This window comes from Euleptes europaea, chromosome 1, assembly GCF_029931775.1.
Source record: "Euleptes europaea isolate rEulEur1 chromosome 1, rEulEur1.hap1, whole genome shotgun sequence".
In the NCBI taxonomy this organism is placed as follows: Eukaryota; Metazoa; Chordata; class Lepidosauria; order Squamata; family Sphaerodactylidae; genus Euleptes; species Euleptes europaea.
The window spans coordinates 144,270,156-144,293,182 of record NC_079312.1 but is presented as its reverse complement, the minus strand read 5'-3'; the positions used below and the strand labels follow the sequence as shown (position 1 = coordinate 144,293,182).

At 46.4% G+C, this 23,027-nt stretch overlaps 1 protein-coding gene across 1 annotated transcript in view; it reads right to left on the bottom strand.

Annotated features, from left to right (window-relative positions):
- The window catches only part of PITPNC1 (phosphatidylinositol transfer protein cytoplasmic 1), a 121,972-nt gene that overhangs the window by 22,525 nt on the left and 76,420 nt on the right, over positions 1-23,027 (bottom strand). The window contains exons 5-6 of the mRNA XM_056861326.1: positions 22,305-22,376; positions 13,651-13,746 (exon numbers count right to left, since the gene is read on the bottom strand). Of these exons, the coding sequence (XP_056717304.1) occupies positions 13,651-13,746; positions 22,305-22,376 (168 nt within the window). The remainder of the gene's footprint in view (positions 1-13,650; positions 13,747-22,304; positions 22,377-23,027) is intronic.

Here is a 23,027-nt window from a genome sequence, read left to right as displayed (position 1 = left end):
AACAGACCTCCCCTTCTTGGGCTTGTCTGGATAGGATGTGTGGAATTGAACAACTAACTTTTTTGCTAATACTTTATCAGCATTTACCATTCATTATGCGAAGAAGGCGAACATTTCCATGAGATCAGATATTGCAGACTGCCTGAAATATAGGATCTCAGCTAACAATAAGTATAAAGTGGCTCCAGCATTATACCTGTATCAGTTAGACTGTCCAAGTTTAAGGAGAGTTTTTACACTGACTCGCTTTCAAGCTCTCTCCTCAGCAATGGTAGAGGGGCGTTTTAAAAGGATTCCGACTAGTGAAAAACTTTGCCCGTGTGAAACTGGAGAAATGGAAACAGTGGCTCATGTGTTATTAAGATGTCCTTGCTACAAAGAAGCGCATTCCAAGCACATCCTCCCCTTGTTAAAGGGCCCCAGGGAGCTCACAGAATCAGCAATATTGCAGAAACTTTTGGAGGGGGGGAAAAGGACAGATTACATTAGTCACAGCTGGGTTTTGTGCAATAGCTCTTAAAGTCAGCCTTTCAAAGGTTTCCGCAAAGATTAGTTCAATTTTAAATTAGGGAGAAAAGTAAAACTCAAATACAAACTGTATTTTGTACTTTGTACTTGTTTTTAAATTAATTTATAATTGTGAAATGTAAATAGTTTTACTAAGCTTTTTAGAATGGCAATGCTGCAATAAAAACTTGTCTGTCAGATATTGCAGACGATTCTTGTGAACCTTGGAATCCAAAACTTTGGACACTTCAAAATGCATATCATTGTTAATCATGATAGGAACAAGTTCTGCCTCCTGGGGATGCCATTTGTCTGAAAAGGTAGCTAGTTTTAAGAGGCTGCAGTGAAACATAGGATGAATGGCTTTAAGGGATCTTGTAAGTATTAATTCCGCTGTGACATTATTGATCATCCTCTTCACTGGAAAAGGACCTACATACTCGTTGCACAGTTTCTTACACGGCTGTCGGTTTTTAAATTTTTGGGTGGAAACATAAACCCTGTCACCCACCTTCAGATCCCATTCAGGTGCACGATGTTTATCTGCCTGAAGTTTGTATGCAGCTTTAGCCTCCTCCAGATTTTGTACCAGCCAGGGCCATGATTCTCTAATAGCAGCTGACCATTGAAATAGATCAGGAGAGGCAGTAGCAACCCCCTCTGAGACTGCTAATGGTGGGAAATCCACACCACAGACCACTTTAAATGGGGAGTACCCCATGCTATGATGTACTGAATTGTTATATGCAAACTCAGCAAATGGCAGGAGTTTCACCCAGTCATCCTGTTGATAGTTTACATAACACCTTAAATAACATTCTAACACCGAATTTCGTCTCTCTGTTTGACCATCCATTTGTGGATGATAAGCACTGGATAACCCTTGTGACACCCCCAAATGTTTTAGGAATTCCCTCCAAACCTTTGACACAAATTGTGCCCCCCTGTTGGCTATTATCTTCTGTGGAATATAATGTAAACGTAGAATATGTTGGATAAACATAGACGCAAGTTTGTGGGCAGCTGGCAATCCATTGCAAGGCACAAAATGGGCCTGCTTTGAGAATAAGTCAGTAACCACCCAAATAACTGTCTTACCACAGCTCAAGGGTAAATCTGTTAGGAAATCCATTGACATCACAGACCAGGGGGTTGAGGGAGTTTCCAAAGGTTTTAATAACCCATGGGATTTGCCCCCAGCTCTTTTTACTATGGCACACGTTGGACACCCCTTTATATATTCCTCTATATCGCGTCGAAGAGAGGGCCACCAAAACTGCCTCCATACCAAATGCAGGGTCTTTACGAACCCAAAATGACCGGCCATCTTACTATCATGGCTCAGCTTCAGTACCTCAATGCGAGCCTTGGGGGGAACGTACAGTTTGTCACCCTTGAACCAAAATCCATTCTTTTCTTGTAACTCCGACCTCACATGACCCCCCCCCCTCATCAGCCCATCCCGCACCCTTTAATACTTCCTGTAAACTCTCGGGAATTAAAATGTTTTTTCCCCTGGGCCTTGATGTGGGACCTAGTGGTAACTGACAATTCCAATTGTTTCGGAGTAAATACTACATCAGTCACTTCTTCTTTTACACTCTCATGCTGTGGTAGACGAGACAGAGCATCTGCCAGGAAATTTAGTTTCCCCAGCACATGTTTTAAATCAAATTGGAACTTGGCAAAAAATTCAGCCCAACGTAATTGTTTTGCATTTAATTTGCGGGGGTGTTTTAATGCCTCCAAATTTTTATGATCTGTCCACAACTCAAACGGAACATCCGTACCCTCCAAAAAATGACGCCATACTGATAATGCATGTTTTATGGCTGCCGCCTCCTCTTCCCAAACTTCCCAGTTTCTTTCCGCTTCTGTAAACTTCTTGGATAAATATGCACAGGGGGCTAACTTTCCATCTTCCCCTGCTTGTAATAGGATCCCGCCTAACATTAGAAGCATCAACCTGAACCACAAATTTCTTTTCAGGATCTGGGTGCCTCAAAATGGGTTCTGGGGTGAACAGCCCCTTTTAGTCTTTTAAAAGCGTCCTGACATTCAGGAGTCCATTTTAGCCTGCCATTGGGTTGCTTAGCCTCCAATCCCTGACCTTTCATCTTTAATAGGTCAGTTAAGGGGAGGGCTACCGTATATACTCGGGTATAAGCCGACCCGAGTATAAGCCGACCCCCCAAATTAGAGGCCAGAAAAGGGAATTTCTTATTGACCCGCATATAAGCCGAGGGGCAATAAGAAATTTCCTTTACCCGCAATGCTGCGCTCTAAAATGGCAGCCGCCATTTTAGAGCGCAGGGCCCCTGCCCCAGGTCGCCCTCCCGCCGCCTCCCAGGCCCTCCCGACCCATCCCGACCCCAGTGCCATCCAAGGGGGGGGAGGGGGAAAAGCCCCTGAACCCACTACTTACCTGGAGAGGCGGCGAAGCGGCGGCGCGTCCTTCCTGGGCCGGCAGGAGGCCCCTCCAGGCCGCTGCCGGCTGGAGGAAGGCGCCCAGGCGCGTGGGCGGTAGCGGCGCGACGGGCAGGGGCCTCCCAGGGCCCCTCCCGGCGGGGAAAATTCGGCGGGGGCCGGGGAGGGCCGGGGCAGCCTTCCTGCGACTGCAGAGAGGCTGCCCAGGGCCCCTCCCGGTGGGGGAAAATGGCGGTGGGGGCCGGGGGGGGCCAGGGCAGTCTCTCTGCAACTGCAGAGAGGCTGCCCAGGGCCCCTCCCGGCGGGAGAAAATGGCGGCGGGGGCCTGGGGGAGCCAGGGCAGCTTCTCTGCGGCTGCAGAGAGGCTGCCCAAGACCCCTCCCGGCAGGAGAAAATGGTGGCGGGGGCTGGGGGGGCCAGGGCAGCTTCCCTGCGACTGCAGAGAGGCTGCCCAAGACCCCTCCCGGCAAGAGAAAATGGCGGCGGGGGCCCGCGGGGGCAGGGCAGCTTCCCTGCGACTGCAGAGAGGCTGCCCAAGACCCCTCCCGGCGGGAGTAAATGGCGGTGGCTCGGCAGCGGCGGTAAGTTCCCCCCTCCCTCCTCCCTCCTTCTACCGTATTGACCCGTGTATAAGCCGAGGCCGGCTTTTTCAGCCCTTTTTTTGGGCTGAAAAACTCGGCTTATACACGAGTATATACGGTACTTGGGCAAAATTCTTGATGAAGAAACGGTAAAAATTTGCAAAACCCAGGAATCCCTGTAATTATTTTCGTGCTGTGGGGATTTTCCATTCCAAAACAGCCTGCACTTTAGCTGGATCCATGGACAACCCCCTATGAGACACCATATACCCTAGAAAATGCGAAGTATCCTTATGAAATTCACATTTAGACAATTTGGAACCCAACTGGTTATCTCTGAGCCTTTGCAAGACTTCTCTAACCAAAGCCACATGTTCTTACTTGGTTTTAGTGTAAATAAGTATGTCGTCTAGATATACAATCACTCCTTTAAACAAGAGTCCAGTAGCACCTTAAAGACTAACAAAAATATTTTCTGGTAGGGTATGAGCTTTCGTGAGCCACAGCTCACTTCTTCAGATACAGCTAGAATGTGAAGAATCTGAAGAAGTGAGCTGTGGCTCACGAAAGCTCATACCCTACCAAAAAATATTTTTGTTAGTCTTTAAGGTGCTACTGGACTCTTGCCCTTTTTGACTACTGCAAACAGACTAACACGGCTACCCACTGTGAATTATCCTTTAAACAACAAATCATGGAACACCTCATTGATCATTTGCATAAAGACCCCCAGGACCACTGCCAATCCAAAAGGCATGACATTATATTCAAACAGGCCTAGGTAACAGGAAAATGCAATTTTCCATTCATCTCCCTCCCGGATCCTCACCCGGTAGTAAGCATCCCTTAAGTCCAGTTTTCTTTCTTTGATCTGTTCATTGAGTATATTTGCCCTTGGGTTTAGAGGCAAACAGAGATGATGAGATCCTTTAACTGACAATGTCATGGACTGAGCCAGGGAACTTTCACATAGGAAGCATGTGCTCTGTCACAGAGCTGTGCCTTGACCCCCTATAAACTCTCAGATGTAGTCTCTCCCTAGTAAACAGCAATATAGCAATACAAATGTTTTACCTAAAGTAATGGTACCTAACGTAAACCTGACTAAGCCTAATCACTTAAAAATTAGCAAGATCAAGCAGGCAGACAGAAGTCAATCAAACATCAGATGTTAAACTATACAAATTTAGAAATGCAGATGGTGGCCAGGATCAAAAGCTGCTTAGAATCACACAGAGCCCAGATAAACTGATCTATTTTCTCATGAATAACTAAGCCGCCCATCTGTCATCTCCTGTACATACACATGAAGCTGCTTTATACTGAGATAGCCCACTGATCTATCAAAGTCACGATTGTCTACAGCTGGTGCGTATTGTAATTCAGAAGCATTTTTGGAATTATAGTACCCACCTGATGTAGACAGAAAACAGATTGACAACCCCAGGATGGTACCCAAGGATAACCTGCTACAAGATAGGCCCAAAGAAAACATCAACAGAACACCACTGATGGTCACATACAGCTCACAGCTCAAACCAGTTCAACCTACAGCCTGTGCTGGATAATGATATTCTTCTCTCACAGGCACTGAGAGATAGACCTTTTCTCGCCCACAGACAGCCACCTAACCTTAAACAACTTCTCACTTACAATAATGCACTACCTAACATGGACACAGACTTAGAGCCTGTATTAAACCAAGATGCCAACTTTGTCCCCATATACACTAACAACACAATCACCGGACCTAACAACACTAGCCATATCATGTTCATTCACCTATCTTATCATGTTCATTCTGCTCATGTTCTATCAAGTGTCAGTGATGCCCTTCTACTCTCTACATCAGACAAACAGGCCATCCCTGTGCAAAAGAATATGTGTGTAAAGTGCTGTCAAGTCACAACCAACTTATGGTGCCCTTATAGGGGTTTCAAGGCAAGAGACGAAAAACAGTGTTGCACTTACCTGTAACTGTTGTTCGTTGAGTGGTCTTCTGTGCAGGCACACATGGGGACTGCGCAGGCGCAGGCCAGCCACGGAGAAGATTAGAAAGCTTCTGGAAGAGTCAGCTCTCTAGGAGCGCTCCCCCTCCCCCGTCAGAGACCAAGCCTTAACGGCTTTTCCCGCCCTCAGGTCACCTGACGGGGGGGGGAGCACTCTTCCCTCAGTTCTCCATTCGCCGCCGCGGGGAGTACACGCTTTTACGGTGACCACCCACAGCGGGGAAGGAGGGAGGGATGTGTGCCTGCACAGAAGACCACTCAACGAACAACAGTTACAGGTAAGTGCAACACTGTTTTTCGTTAACGTGGCTTCTGTGCAGTCCCACATGGGAGAATAGCAAGCTCACTTACTGTGGAGGTGGGTGTGCGGTGATCAACGAAATAACGTGTTCAACACTGCTTTCCCCACAGTCGCATCAGCCCTGGAGTTGACGTCAATGGCATAATGGTGAATGAAGGTCATCGGTGTGGACCATGTCGCAGCCTTGCAGATCTCTTCGATGTCGCCCATCGCGCTGAAGGCTGCCGAAGACGCCTGGGCCCTAGTGGAGTGTGCATGCAGTTGAAGGGGGCAATCTACCCCTGCTGACTGATATGCCAACTTGATGGCGGAAACCACCCAGCGTGATAGGGTTTGTGTGGAGACTACCTTCCCTTTACTTGGACCGCTAAAACAAATAAACAAGTTATTATCTTTACGAAACGGTCTGGTTGCTTGCAAGTAAAACAGTAAAGCTCTGCGCAGGTCCAGAGAGTGGAGTTGTCTCTCGGCTGGAGAGGTAGGGACCGGGAAAAACACTGGCAATGTGATGTCCTGGGACAGGTGGAACTTGGAGACCACCTTTGGGAGATAAGATAAACTAGGCCTCAGGACTACCCTGTTGGGAAAAAACTTCATGAAAGGGGGGTCTGCTCTCAGAGCCCTGAGATCACTGACTCTCCTAGCTGAAGTGACAGCTACCAGGAAAGCTGTTTTATATGACACCAGAGAGAGGTCAGCTGATGCCATAGGTTCGAAGGGTTTAGTTGTAAGGTGGGAAAGAACTAAGGAAAGGCTCCACTGGTGGACAGGAGCTCGAACTGGAGAAAATACATTGTCCAGTCCCTTAAGAAACTTTTTACAAAGTTTATTGGAAAACAAAGTAGCACAATCTATACCATCATGGAAAGATGAAATAGCTGCCAAATGACACTTAATCGAAGAATTCGATAGCCCACCATCCTTTAAGGATAAAAGGTAGTCGAATACTAAAGGCAGTGAAGCCCTTTGCAGTTGAATCCCCAAACCAGAGGCCCAAGAGGAGAACCTTGCCCATTTGAGAGCATAAGCTCTCCTGGTGGAGGGTTTGCGGGAGGAAAGGAGAATGTGAGCTACCCTGTCCGACCAAGAGGTCACGGCATGATCCTCCAGGCTACCAGATGGAGTGATGCGGGGTTGTGGTGCAAAACTGACCCCCTTTCCAGGAGGTATGGGGTGTCTGGAAGCTTCCTGTACATGCGACGAGACATGCCCCATAGGGTGGCAAACCCAGGTCTCTTTGGCCAAAAAGGAGTTATCAGGATCATATCCGCCCTTTCTTGTCGAGCTTTCCCTACTACCCTGTGAATTAGGGGGGTTGGAGGAAAAGCGTACAGCAAATTCCGCCCCCAGTGAATCTGAAACGCGTCCCCCAGGGAACCCGGTTCTGTAGCCGCCCTGGAGCAGAAAAGGTCGCATTTTGAGTTGTCTGCCGAGGCAAAAAGATCTATCTCTGGCCAACCCCATTGTAGGAAAATGGGTTGAAGGAAAACCAGGGGTATAGCCCACTCGTGGTCCTCCGAAGTATCCCTGCTCAAGGCATCTGCCATTATATTGGAGGTTCCCGCTACGTGTATAGCTGAGAGGGACACCCGATGCTCTATCGCCCATCCCCAGATTAGGATAGCCTCTCTGCATAGAGCTAGGGAGATGGTTCCCCCCTGTTTGTTCAGATAGAACTTTGCGGTAGTGTTGTCTGTAGCGATGAGGACGACCTTGTCTGTCAGAAAGTCTGCAAAAGAAAGAAGGCCATATCTAATTGCCCTCATCTCTAGGATGTTAATATGCAGCAAAGCCTCAGGAGGAGTCCAACGGCCCTTTGCTGAGAGGGAACCCATGTGAGCTCTCCCCTAGAGAGGCGTCTGTAAAGAGTTGAACGTCATGCGCAAGGACCCCGAAGCGCACCCCCTTAAGCAGGTTAAGCTCGTCTCCCCACCACTCGAGGGATCTGACGATGTACCTGGGAATCGATAATTTCTTCCCCTGAGGGTCCACATTCATTTTGAAAGCTCTTAAGAACCAGTTTTGTAATGGTCGCATGTGGAGCCGTGCAAATGGAACCACCATCGTGGTGGATGCCGTTAATCCCAGTAATTTCTGAATGATCACAGCCTTTTGGAACCTCTGTAGTGTGAGAAAGCCCACCAGTTTCTGTAAGGCTCGGACTCTGGGCAGAGGAAGGAAAGCTGCCTGAGAGTCCGCCCGCAATACTGCACCTATGAATTCTATGGATCTCGTAGGGACTAATCGAGATTTCTCGAAGTTTATAACCAAGCCCAATTCCGTGAGGGTAGAGGTGGTAATGGCTACTGATTGTACCAAATCTTGCTGTGAATTGGCTACCACCAGCCAGTCGTCGAGGTACGGAAATATACAGCACCCCTGTAAGGTAAGGCAGGCTACCACCTCGGACATGACTTTGGTGAAGGTACGTGGAGCTGAGGAAAGTCCGAAAGGTAACACCCTATACTCATAAGCTACACCTGCACACCAAAACCGTAAATATTTTCTGAAATTCTCATGAATGGCAATGTGGAAATAAGCGTCTTTCAGGTCCAAGACGGCGAACCACAAAGGACCTGAAAGAAGAGGCAAAACGTCTTTTAACGAAAGCATCCTAAACTTCCTGTAGCGCACATACTTGTTCAGCCCTTTAAGATCCAAAATAGGTCTTTTTCCTCCTCCCTTCTTGTTAATCAAGAAATATCTGGAATAATACCCCGAGAAAACCTCGTCAGCTGGAACAGCCTGGATCGCACCCTTGTGTAACAGGGAATGCACCTCATCCAGCAGCCCTTGTTGGACCGGCTTGGTATTGAACTGATGAATATGAGGAGTATACTTAGGAACAGAAAGGAATTCGATAGAATAACCATGCTGAACTACATTCAAAACCCAGGAGTCATGGGAAATCTGCAACCATTTACTGAAAAACTTAGAGAGTCGGTCTCCAAACATGGCATTATCACCATATACTGATAGTCAGGCAGGGCCCTTCTTGTTGTGCTGTCCTGAGGAAAGTAATTACCTTTCCTGCCCTTCCCTTTAGGATTGTATCTCTTCCCTTGTTGGGGAGTGGGGTGGAAGCGTGGGTTAGCCTGAGATTGCTGATACCCCCAAGAATGGGACCTGTTAAATCTGCCCTGAAAATATGGCTGAGACTGTTTGACATATGCCCGGGGTTTGTAAGAATGGCTTGATTGGAGGGTAACCCCTAGGGATTTAGCTGTCGCTTTTTGTTTCCTGAGGTTATGTAAAACCTCGTCAATGTTTTCACAGAACAATGCCTTGGCATCAAAAGGCATGTCCTCTATGCGCGCCCTAACATCAGGGGCAAGAGAGGATGCCCTGAGCCATGAGTGACGCCTTAGAGCTATGCTAGAAGCTATAGCCCTGCCCGAACAGTCCGCCACATGCCTCGAGGCAGCTATCTGGTTCTTTCCCAATATTTGTCCCTCCAGCTGGATGGATTTTAAGAGAGCCCTTTTATCATCAGGCAGAGACTCAAAGACTTCTGCCACCCTGTCCCAGAGGAACATCTGATAACGCCCCATAAGGGCCCCGTAGTTGGCTATGCGGATACCCAAAGATGCCGAAGAATATAACTTCCGGCCTAAGCCGTCCAGCTTACGGCCTTCCTTGTCTAAAGGAGAGGAGTGGGCGCCCGATTTGTACTTTGCTGCCAGGACTTCGGTAATAATAGAATTAGAGGGAGGGTGCTTATAAAGGAACTGACATTCCTGTTCGTTAACCTTATATAAATTCTCAACCTTTTTGATTGAGGCCACCACTGAAGCCGGTTTGTGCCAAGATGCCATAGCCACCTCCTTAATACCCTGTACCATAGGTAACTTGGGGGGTCCTGCATCTGGGCTATACAATACCCCCATAATGGGGTCGGAAGGTCTGGGATCTGAATGAACCGAATGCAGACCTAGAGCCTTAGCCAAACGGAGCAGTAACTCCGAAAAAGACTTTACATCCTCTGTAGGAGATATTGGTGTGGGGTCCCCCACCGCATCATCGGGGGATGGGAGGGAAGTATCCTCTGAGTCCTCAGAGTCTTGGTCTGTGTCGACGTCGACCTCACGGACTTGCCTTGGCGCCAAGGCAACGCTCCTGTGGTCGGGGCCAATGGGCGCAGTCAACGTCGATGGCAAAGGGTCTTGTGCCCTCGAAGCCGATATGGAGTCGAGTCGTTTCGCTCGACGATCGGGTTCGGCGCCGACCGCACCCTTCAGGGACCTCGTTGCGCGATGGTCGGAGCCGCGACGATGATGCTCGACGTCGACTGAGCAGGCGTAGTCGCTTCCTGGATGACGTCGAAGACCCAAGTCGGCATGGCGCCGATAGTAACCATAGGCGTACGGGAGGCCCCCGTATGGGAACGGAGTGTACCAGGGCGGTGGGTAAAACCCATAAGGGTTCCATTCCTGGACGTGTGGGCGATAGATCATGCCTGGGGGATCTCTCTCTGGAACGTCGTCCGAATCGGAAGCGACGACCTCCCCGACCTCCATGACGTCTTCCTCCGAAGACGAAAGGTCCACCTCGACCCCCACGGGCGAGGGGGTTCGAGGACGCCCTGAAGCAGGTGCTACCGCACTCTGCGGGCGCTTGGTAGGGCTACGGCCCCGGTCCCCAGGCGAGCCGGCCCTGGGCGACTTGGATCTCACTCTTGGGGACTGGAACCTCTGGATGGCGCTCTGTGCCTAGGAGAAGCTGACAACGCCGTAATCGGGGGCGGCGAGTAAGACGATGCCCTGGCTCTCGTTCCTATCGGCTCCGAGCCCGGAGTCGATATTTCTCTGGTCGACACCGAAGCTGTCGGCGCCAACTGCAGGCTGCCCCCTCCCTTGGAGCTAGAGCCCTTCTCGAGGTGAACAAGATGTTTCTTTTTCTCTTTATGTTTTTTTGCTGTTGGTTCAGACGAAGCCCTAGGGACATCAGGGGTATCGAGTGGCCTCTTAGAAGTTGACAGAGAGCCCCCGGGTTCCAAATCGGGTTGGAAGGCCTTCTCATATAGGGCTGCCTTAAGTTTTCTGGCCCGCTCACGGCGACCCTTGTCAGTAAATAGGGAGCAGGGCCTACAGGTAGCCACAATGTGGCCCTCCCCCAAACAAAAAAGGCAATCATGATGTTCATCCGCTTTCGCCATTTTAAGGCCGCAGGAGCGGCATTTTTTAAAAGGTGCCATATCCATAAAACTCTTCCGAAAAAAACACGTCTTCCCAAAAAAGAAATTAAAAGGCAGTAAGAGGAAAGAAATCTATAGAAAAAAATCGATTTACTTTACCTCAGACAAACTGCAAAGGAAGATCGTGAAAATAGCTGTTCTCTCCGCGGCGGCAGAAAGAGAACTGAGGGAAGAGTGCTCCCCCCCCGTCAGGTGACCTGAGGGCGGGAAAAGTCGTTAAGGCTTGGTCTCTGACGGGGGAGGGGGAGTGCTCCTAGGGAGCTGACTCTTCCAGAAGCTTTCTAATCTTCTCCGTGGCTGGCCTGCGCCTGCGCAGTCCCCATGTGGGACTGCACAGAAGCCACGTTAACGAACTGAGGTGGTTTGCCATTGCCTGCCTCTGAGTAGCAACCCTGGACTTCCTTGGTGGTCTAGCATCCAAGTACTAACCAGGACCAACCCTGCTTAGCTACCAAGATCTGACAAGATTGGGCTAGCCAGGGCCATCCAGGTCAGGGGATACGAAAGAATAAAGGTAAAGGTAGTCCTCTTTGCAATCACCTGGTTATTACTGATCCATGGGGTGACGTCACATCACAACGTTTACCAGGCAGACTATGTTTACAGGGTGGTTGCTATTGCCTTCCCCAGTCATCTAAACTTTACCCCCAGCAAACTGGGTACTTGTTTTACCAACCTTGGAAGGATGGAAGCCTGAGTCAACCTTGAGCCGGCTACCTGAAAACAACTTCCGTTGGGATCAAACTCAGGTCATAAGCAGAGCTTTGACTGCAATACTGCAGCTTACTACTCTGCGCCACTGGGCTCTTCTACAAAAGAATACATGGACATAAGTCTGATATAAAACATCACAATATTCCGAAACCATTTTAATCTTCCAGGACATTCCATTGCTGACCTAAGAGTGGCAGTCCTCCTGCAGAGAATCTTCAACTGGCCCTTCCTTGTAACACCCCTCCCCTCACCTTCTGACCTGGATATTAGACTGGTGGAGCTTCATTCCTATTTGAATCTGATGAAGTGAGCTTTAGCTCACAAAAGCTTATACCCTGGAACTTTTGTTGTCTTTAAGATGATACTGGACTTGAAAATTATTCTACATGTAAAGCAGATGTTCTGCTACTGAGCTGCAGTAGGGAAATGCATTTGGATATTTCCAGTTTGGATATATTTGGGTATCTGGAGCAATGTTAGGGATTCTCAGAATATTGATAATTCGGTACCAAAAATTCCAGAAATATTTGGGGGCAGCATTTTAAGGCTTCCAGGTCTGGTTTTCTTCTATTTTACAGGATTCCTGGAGCATTGGGAGGGGGAGGGAAGCAGCTCTCTCAAGTAATAGGATCAGATATTAGGAGAAGCACTAGAACTGTCTGTCCACTCATGTTGATTGTATTCTCTGGTTTTGACACTCATTGTGGCTATTTTAAGCTGCTTGTGGTTTGTTTTTATGATCTATGTTTTTATGCTGGGCTGAAGCTTTTTAACTGCTGGATTTCAATGAATATCTTTTAATGTTTTATTTTTATTATTTTTATTTAGTATACCACCTTGTTTCTGAAGAGGTAACATAAAAATGTTCTCAATAAATAAATCTCCCATCCTCTTGTCTATTTAGGCCCCAAGAGCCTACTGTAGATAACAATGTTGGAATCCACTCCACACATCTGCAGATGTTCCTTACCACTAGAGAGAATGAAAAAATTGACTTAAAGTGCAATCCAAAAGGGGGGGGGTAGTTGTGGCAGGGACGGCACAGCCAAGGTGCAGCTGAGCTGCCTCCTGAGCAGATTGCTGCACTGCAGTTGCAAGGCAGAAATAAAACCTCGCCCGAGTCCTGTGAAATTGCTCAGTGCAGTTCCACGGGGTTGCATCACCATTTTTGCAGCTGCAAGTTGGTGTCAGCAAAAGGGGGCATTACCAGGGCAAAAGGGCTCAGGGAGCTGACTAAAGTCACCTCTGCCCCGGGAACGCCCCTTCGGCTCCTGCGCTGGAGATACACTGCTGCTGTGGCTGTGCTGTCGTCCATGCGTGGTGCTACTGCACCACTCCTCAGCATTGATGGAAGCCACCCTGCACCGGCATAAATGCCCATTTAGCCAATGCAAGTGGCATTTACGCCAGCACTGGGGTCACACCTCCTCCTAATGGCTTCCCTCCCCCTTAGGATTGCACTGTTAGTTATCCTGAGGTGACAGTACTTACTCTGCAGGGTAGTTTATGGACTCTCTGCACTCTCTGCCTTTATGGACTCTCTGCACTCTGCAAATTAAATCTAAAACAATTAGGGTTGCCAGGCCTCCCACTATGACGGAAGGCCAACTGCTGGTAATCTGCTTTGCCCACTGCCGCTCCAAGAAGCTGTGGGAGAAAATTAAAAAAACAAACTCTTCAGCAATATGTGTGCTGTGATGTGACTTCCAGGGAAAACCTGGAGGTGACAGCAGGAAGCTCTAAGAATCGCAGAGAACGATAGAGTTTCCAGTGATTTCTAGTCACTTCTGGGTTTTCCCTAGATGTGCTGTCACAGTGCATGTGATGCTGTGGACCCCCCTCATGTCCCTCCTCCGAGCTCCTGCCAGTTGCCTGCTAACCCTAAAATCAATCCAAAGCATAAAATACTTCACTTACCTCAGACTCTTTGTAATAGCGCTCAGGAATTTCATCACAGGCAATATCAATAAAGCAGACTTCTCTGTCAAGATCTTTGGCTTCATTATCAAATATCTGCATGATTTAAAGTAGATAGACTTTTAACATTCTAGTAGTCATACATTCATTAAAAAATTCCTAAACTTCAAAAGTGAGCGTTATGAACTAATTCAAAGGACAAAAATATCAGTTTCAAAGCAACATATTATGTTCTTGGCAGACCCATAGGTGCATTTCCTAATACATTAATGTACAACTAGAACTTCAGAATCTGATGACCTGTAATCGTGGTTAACCCACATATAAAAGGGAAAGCTGAGAATGGAAAGGGCGGGAGGTGGGATGCTAGAAGGGAGGCCTTCAAGAAGGTGTGCTGAGACTATAGCTCCTGCTCCTGCTCTAGAGCAAAGTGCAAGTTTGAGCACATTTGTGAGCTCTGTTCAGGTCACCACCCCAGGGCACAAAGGGTGTGAGGGGGGGCACAACAGCCCTTTCGGGGAGGCCAGTCCTCTGCTTGCAAGGACGGGGGAGCCAGTAACACAGCAGGGAGCAGCAAATGATCCATCCTCGCTGAGAGAGTTGGCTTTGGGGGCATTACTGGACAGATACCCATTTAGGGATGTGGCTAAATTTATTGGGGAGGGTTTTGCTGGGGGGTTTCAGATCCCATTTATGGGTCCATGGGTCTCCAAGGATTCTGGGAACCTATGGTCAGCCAAGGAGATGCCAGAGGTGGTAGCCACGAAGGTACTAAAGGAGTGTGCAATGGGGCGAGTAGCCGGCCCATTTACAGAAGCCCCATTACCTAATCTAAGGGTGTCCCCATTGGGGGTGGTTCCCAAAAAGATGCCGCGGGGGTTAATACATTAATTACAACAATAACAACAACAAATAATAACGATAGAAATATATATAGGTATAGATTTAGATAGGAGCCCCGTGGCGCAGAGTGGTAAGCTGCAGTACTGCAGTCAAAAGCTCTGCTCACGACCTGAGTTCGATCCCAACAGAAGTTGGTTTCAGGTAGCTGGCTCAAGGTTGACTCAGCCTTCCATCCTTCCGAGGTCGGTAAAATGAGTACCCAGCTTGCTGGGGGTAAAGGGAAGATGACTGGGGAAGGCACTGGCAAACCACCCCGTAAACAAAGTCTTCCTAGAAAACGTCGGGATATGATGTCACCCCATGGGTCAGGAATGACCCGGTGCTTGCACAGGGGACCTTTACCTTTTTTTATATATATATAGATTTAGATATAGATTTAGATATATATATAGATTTAGATATATAGATATAAATATATATCTAAATAAATATTTAGATTTAGATATATATTTATCCATATTTTAATTATCACTGAAAAGTTTGATGACTACATAGGTAACTATGTATAGAAATAATAATAGACAGTAGATTGGACATGGGAAAATATCTGGTTTGAAAGATAGTTATATTTAGGAGTACTAATGTTTTAAGTCAACATAATTACAGATAAATAATCTAGATTTAATGTAAGTTAGAGAAGAAAGGTTTATGTATTTATTTTTGTAAAGAATATATATGTAAGTTAAGATTAATAAGAAATGCATTAACTGTTATAGAACATATCAGCTCCACTCTGTTATTCGAGGAAGATCTTGTCATGGATATGGAGTTTAAAGGAATGTGTGAAGTGTATGAATGGTATGTGTTATATAAAAACATTAACAATTTATTTTTTTAAAAGGGGAATTTTGCCTCACTCATCATCTCTCATACCCCAAAGACACATCTATCAACAAAGCCATCCCCCAGGAGTACTGCACAGTAAAGTAAGCCTCATTCGATCAGGTGGTATGCCTAGCAAGGGCATGTGACCCCCGGGAGTTGCTGGCAAAATGTGATAGCCAGTCAGCGTTTTGACTGCTGCCAGTTCACCCGGATGACTTCTGTTTGCTAGGTTTCCGGTTCGGGGATGGGTGGTACGTGGACAAAGCTATGACCAAGGGGTGCTCCTTGGCCTGCACAGCATTTGAGAAGTTTAGTACTTTCTTAGAATGCGCAGCGAAGGTTAGGGCGGGCTCACCCTATGTCATGCATTACCTGGATGACTTCCTTTTCCTGGGGGAGGCTGGTACTAGGGCACTGTGCTGACTTGGTTGGGGCTTTTCAGAGTCTAGCTGCAGAGTTGGGGGGCCCTTTGGCACAGGAAAAGACAGAGGGGGCTACAATGTGGCTGGTTTACCTGGGTATCAAGCTGGACTCAGCATCAGGCATCTCCCACCTCCCTGAGGATAAGCTCCTCGCATTGCAGGCATTGCTTTCTCTCTTTTTTTGCAAGGGACAAATGCCCATGTCTTAAGCTCCCCTCCGACAGCCTTTAACTAGGAAACAATGGCCCAAGGAGTTGCGGAGTGGCACCTGACTTTCTCCTCTATCCCTTTCCCAACACTATTTTCTCTTTCTCTTTCCCGGCTTCATTCTCTCCTTCTCAGCATTCACCAACCTACCTTTTATTTACCTCCCATCTTCAGCTATATTTATGAATTATTTACTTCAGTTTAATCCCACCTTTCTTCACAGTGGGGACCAGGTAGAACCTGGAGATCTCCCGGAATTACAACTGAACAGAGATCTATCACCCTGGAGAAAATGGCTGCTTTGGAGGGTGGACTCTATGGCATTATACCCTGCTGAGGCCTCTCCCCTCCCGAAACTCTCCCCTCCTGAGACTTCACCACAAAATCTCCAGGAATTTCCCAACCTGGAGCTGGCAACCCTGGGCAGGCCTGGCCCAAGTGAGTCCTCCTTCAAAGGTCAAAATAGGCTTCGAAAGGGTCCTGCCCCCTTCCCCTGCCTTTTACTCACAGAAACTGAAGCCTGGAATGTGGTGATTGCCTAGCAACAGCCACTGAAGAAATCTATTGCTTAAAGCTACAGGGACTCCTTTTATCATTTTCGGGTTTTTTTTTTAAAGGTTTGTAGAAAGACCTGTATGATGCACAAAGAGTTAATCCTTGAGAGAAGCTCAAAAAAAAACTGACAGGGAGTGGGTGGCGCTAGGGAGCTCACTCTCTTTTCTGAAAAAGGGAGAGAGTCTGTGTTTTGTAACCTGCGAGTTCAGTAGCTGTTTTGACGCTGGGAACCTGAGGGTTCAGATTTGCCTATTCCAGATACAGGGTTTTGTTAAGGGATTACTGCCACAAAAATGGGGTAGATTTATAGAGAGAACTGGAAGAGAGATTTGAGGAACAAACTCCAGCATAGTGTAGTGGTTAAGAGTGGTGGTTTGGAGCGGCAGACTCTAATCTGGAGAACCATGTTTGATTCCCCACTGCTCTATATGAGCGGCAGACGCCAGTCTGATGAACTGGGTTGGTTTCCCCACTCCTACACATGAAGCCAGCTGGGTGACCTTGGGCTAGTCACAGCTCTCTTAGAGCTCTCTCAGCCCTACTTACCTCACAGGGTGTCTGTTGTGGAGAGGGGGAGGGAAGGTGATTGTAAGCCGGTTTGATTCTTAAGTGGTAAGACAAAGTCGGCATACAAAAACCAACTCTTCTTCTTCTTCTACTTCTATGTTCTCAGGGGAGGGGGGATATTGTATAATCTCCATACTTCCCTGTTAGCTAGGCAGCAGAGTCTGAATAGGAACATCTATAGGAAGTTCTGTGAACTGAATTTGGAAACTTAATTTAAGAATTGTAAGTCTGTGCTAACTAAGCCATCTAAGATCTATGCCTTCTCTGTAGTAAAACTTATAAACTAGCTCTGGTTCTATACCTTCCCTACCTATCATTTTCCCTCCAAGTCCATCCCTTGTACAGTGCTTAATAAACCTCTGTTACTTGATTGTTAACTTGAAAAAGCCTCTAGTGTCTCATTTCTACTGAGGTAAAATAAATAAAGGGACTAAGGAGAAAAATTAAAACTCCAATAGAACATTTTGGAAAGCAGTCTCTTTCTCGCTCAGTATCCATGGATTGTGATAACCTGTCTTGTCCCCTCACAGCTCCAGTGACCGGATTTAAGTATTTAAAGATTTGGCTGACTTCCCTATTTGCATATAAGATTAGAATAGGAAGCTCTGTTCTAAAGCTCTGTTTGAAACTCAGTTACATACAGAGTTCCAAGCATTAATGTCCACTTATGCAACAGAAAGCAAGATGAGACTTTGCCTTCAGGTAAGAGCCTATATTTTAAAAGTCTGTATGCCATACTTGACTTATTTTTGTGCTATACAAATTATAGTATTGTTATTAATAACAATATCAATAGAAATTTTTGCCTTTATGGATGCCTCCTGAATTCTGATCTTGTCAATTGCTTCACAACTCTAGTTTGCTAGTATTGAACCCATTCTTACAACTATGCAAACTACATGCTATGTGGGAGATCTATGACTGGATCTTTTGACTGAAACTTTACCTTTAAAAAGCAGCTATGGGGGCTGATTTGGATCAAGACTGCGGTGCCAGGTGTCATGAGTCAGCCTGAGCTTTACTCTTCAGAAGATGAAGAAACAACAGAGCAAGGCACCACACCCTCAGATTGCTTACCGGAACAACAGGACCGGCTCTCTGAGCCAGAAGCCTGTCCGTCAAAGCCTAAGAGCAGGAACAGGGAAAGGAAAACCTATGCCCCCCAGAATCTCCTCAACCAGTGGAAAAAAGAAGATTAAAAGCTAGATTGGCATTGCAGCAGAAAAGACGGTCTGCTAGGCTGCTAGCTAAAACAACATAAGTTGCCACAGGAAGAGCTACAGCCGGCAAACGAGAGGACACACCTGGAGGATCAAGAAGACAATAAAAGTGAGGCTGGACGTTAAGCTCCCTTGTGGGAGCAACATTCTTGCATTCCTGCCCTCTCTGATAATAATGTCGGAGATTTATTCCTGCTAACCTCTGTTGTGAGAAGCTTTTCCTTTAGGTTCCTGTTTCCCATCCCATGCCTTGGAATTCTGGAGAAGACCCGTGGCCTGCAGTCAAGAACTTGAGGGCAAGGAACTCGTGTCAGTGAGTGACCTGGTTCCTTTATTGAGGGTATTTGCTTTGTGCTTATCTCTGCGTTGCCAGCTCCCCCTGGCAAAGGCAAACTTAGCTTCAGGCCCTGCTCAGTCCAACACCTCTATATTGCTGTGATTGAAGGCTCTGCCTGTATGCAACACGTTGCTCCCACCCACACTTACTGGCGGAGAATGAAGAGGCTACAGCTGCACTTGCTGACCAAACACTCCGCCTCCCCATCAAGATATGCCTGTCAGACCAACGACGAAAAAAGTCCTAGCCATGATTGACTCCGTTGTTTTATGGATTTGGAGTTTGCCCACCAGAACCTGGTGCCAATGCAGCCCAAGGCTAATGCAGCTATGGTGGAGACCACTGATGGCCGTCTAGTCAAGTCCGAACCAGTGATGCAAGAGACGGGACCCCTGGTAATGTGCATACAGCAGTATCAAGAGCAGCTCTCCTTCAATCTGGTACAGATGCCCCGGTTTCCGGTCATGTTAGGAATGATGTGGTTGGCCCAGGCTAATCCTGCTATAGACTGGGTTCAATGAACAGTTCAGATCCCTCTGACTCAGACAGGTCCTCCAGAACCCATGCTCGCCACAGTAACCCCCAGTACAAAAATGCCTACGCTCCCCGACCAGTACGCTGGTTTTGGGGATGTGCTTGAAGAAAAGGGGGCTGACCAGCTCCCTCCTCTCCACCCCTATGACAGCGCTATCGATTTGGAGTGGAGCTTCAAGAGTTCCTGAAGAAGAATCTGGAATGTGGGTTCATTTGTCCATCCACCTCTCCTACCTCAGCTCCAGTCTTATTCATCAAAAAGAAGGGAGGTTAGCTCCCCATGTGGGAGCAACGTTCTTGCATTCCTGCTGACTCTGATAACCGTGGCAGAGATTTATTCCTGCTAACCTCTGTTGTGAGAAGATTTTCACTTTAGGTTCCTGTTTCCTGTCCCATGCCTTGGAATTCTGGAGAAGACCTGTGGCCTGCAGTCAAGACCTTGAGGACAAGGAACTCATGTCAGTGAGTGACCTGGTTCCTTTATTAAGGGTATTTGCTTTGTGCTTATCTCTGCGTTGCTGGCTCCCCCCGGCAAGAGCAAACTTAGCTTCAGGCCCTGCTCAGTCCAGCACCTCTATATTGCTGTGATTGAAGGCCCTGCCTGTATGCAACACCAGGCCACCGAGTATTCAACTACTTCCCTTTTGTGCTCATTCTCTGATAGATACCCCCATCTGCTATTAGCAGCTCCATTAGGACCAATAAAAGGCAGTTTCTATCAGGGAAATAGTTCAGAAGAAATTGTTAAACCTTCCCTGCCCTAGAACTGTACCCTGATCTAAATAATATCCACCATGGCTGCTTTATAGCATTGAAACAAATACCAGAAGACCCATGCTATGGTCAGTTTGACCCTTAGACATACTCTCCACTTGGGGTGGAGGGGTATGGAAATGTCATTTCCTTATTCAGTCTGCTCATGCAGCTCTCTGCTGAAAAAGAAACTGGGAAATGATAAACAATTCTCTTCTGACTCTGCTGACACTCAACAGTTTGTTAAAAGATGTCTAATGTTTTATAATCATAAGAACATAAGAAAGGCCCTGCTGGATCAGACCAAGGACCATCAAGTCCAGCAGTCTGTTCACACAGTGGCCAACCAGGTGCCTCTAGGAAGCCACAAACAATCTGTGCTAACCTCTTCACCCTCCATTATGTCCATAGTACACCAATACCTAATGTGTGAAAATACATAACAGCTATTTACAAAGTCACACATCACGAAATGAATTAACGGTTAAGTGATGATTCTTAACAAATACAAGTAAAGTCACACAGCCAAATGACAAAGAATTTGTCAATCCAAGACAGGAATGCCAGCTGATAGTTCCTGTTTCAATTTCTTCATCAGTCCACATGGCCCATAGCTACTGAAGCCTGTTGTAAAAAGTTACAAACACATAATAAACCTTAGCCACTGAAGAGGAATTAGTTTAATTAAAGAAACTGAATAAAATAATGGGTTAGATCAGGGATGGGGAACCTTTTTTCCGCCAAGGGCCATTTGGATATTTATAACATCATTCACGGCCCATACAAAATTATCAACTTAAAAATTAGCCGACCAAGCCCCAAGCAGGCAGCTGCCCCAAATGACCCCCCCGGCACGGGCAAGCAGGCAGGCATCCAACCTGTGGCACACTCGCCCACCTGGTGACACAGGATGGTCTGTTGCAACAGCCAGGCGTAGCTGTCCAGCCGCATGCCGGAGTTGCTCCTGCTCCACATGGTCGGGGCCGGATTCTACAGCCGGCTCCTGCTACCTCCGCCTGCAGGGATGAAATGAGGACACACTGGCTAAGAACACGCCGCCCCCCTGCACATTCTGGCCCTGTCTCCTTTAACCCCTCTATTGTTGCCACTTCTGCCCCCAGCCCTCTTGTAGTACAGAGGGAATACGTTTCTCCATGGCCCAGGTGGGAAAGGGTTACCACAGTTTGTTGGGCAGTCCTAGCAGCTCCATAGCTAACGACTCTTCTGCAAGGGGGGGGGGAAACTTCCTTTTCTCAGCAAAACAAACTCACATCTGCCTTGAATCGAGGCTATTCCTGTCCGCGGGAGGGGGCAGATCACCAGTGTTAGATCCTTCTGAGCTAGAGATCTGCCAGGACCCAGGAAGGGCCAGACCAAATGATTTTGCAGGCCTTAAATGGCCCCAGGGCCTTACGTTCCCCACCCGTTTTAAAGGGTGAGAAGTCATGCCTACATATAGTAAATCACAAAGACATTGTAACATATAGATAACATTAGCTGAGTTACAACTGGTGAAATGATACCAACTATGTGTAGATACGCTGACTAACTGGATGAGTGAAAGTTTGAATTTGAGCTGCCTGCTTGCAATTAATACAGCTCCCACATTTGTAATGTCCCTTTAAATTCAGCTGGAAAGACTGTGATTTCATGTCAGTATGTACTAACTGATCTCTAAGCGATCAAGCCCTTCTGAAACTGAGAGTTGGTTTGGAGGCAAAGCCTGGTTTTGAATTTAACATAAATTGTTTTATTCTGTACTGTATGCTTTAAGTTACTGTTCTGTAGTGGCTAAGGTTTATTATGTGTTTGTAACTGCTTACAACAGGCTTCATTAGCTATGGGCTGTGAGGACTGATGAAGAAATTGAAACAGGAACTATCAGCCAGCATTCCTGTCTTGCACTGAAGAATTCTTTGCCATTTGACTGTGTGACTTTCTTGTATTAGTGAAGAATAATCACTTACTGTGAATTCATTTCTTGATATGTGACACAAATATAATTATTTTTGTATTTCACTTCTCATAAATTTTATATACATTTTTTGCAAAATTCTTTTTTCTTTGAATTCTTGCTGTTGACATCTGGTACTGTGTACCTTCACAGTTCTGATAGTCTGAGGTCTTCCTTTACCTGTTTTCTGTTTGGTTTTACACATTGAGAACTACACACATGAATTCCCCTTTCCACAGCAATTTTATACAACTATTGGAGGAGATGCATATATGGCTGACTAAATATTAGCTCAGTTCAAACATCCATGATGTTCAATGTAACTTACGCCTTTACATATTTTTCACATTTAATTTTTAAAAAGAGGTCACACTTACATTATTATTGCTTCCTTTGTTGTCTTCATATTTTGTCTCTATGTGAATGGAGAATTTGGGTAAAAATGAACACTGCAAAGAAAAAAAATACTGATCAGAACAGCAGCAACCTCGAATGGTATCATCAGTTCATCTATCCATCATTACTATATCTAATAATAACATTGGTAGCTAACGATAATTACAAAGCACCAAAAACAAAAACAAAAAAACACCCACACCCAGAAACAACACAAGGTTTTCAACCTTCTCAGAGGATCTTGATTTTAGTAAGGCTTTTGATAAGGTTCCACATAATATTCTTTTTTTAACATTTTTTTATTTTTTTCTGATAAAACGTACACATAACATTAACAAAAACAAGTTAACATAACATGACATACCCATAACAAACATTATTTTAGTCATTACCAAATGTGCCTTTCAATTTATATCCACCATCCCTTAGTTATTTGAGTCTATTATAAATTGCAATAACATTTATTTAATTTATTTAATTATAAAATGCATATTAATTATACCCTATTTAATCTTGTATTACATGAATTATAAGTGAAATGTTATCTTCATAAGTGAAATGTTAATTTATTAGTATCTGTGGAGCTCCGCCATGCAGGTGTCGGTGCCCGCCGCTCTTTTTGGAGGTGCCAGTCTGCCAGGTGGGGCCTCCTTGGTCTCAGACCATTCAGAGGGGGAACTAGAGCTGTCTTCCCCTTCTGTTGT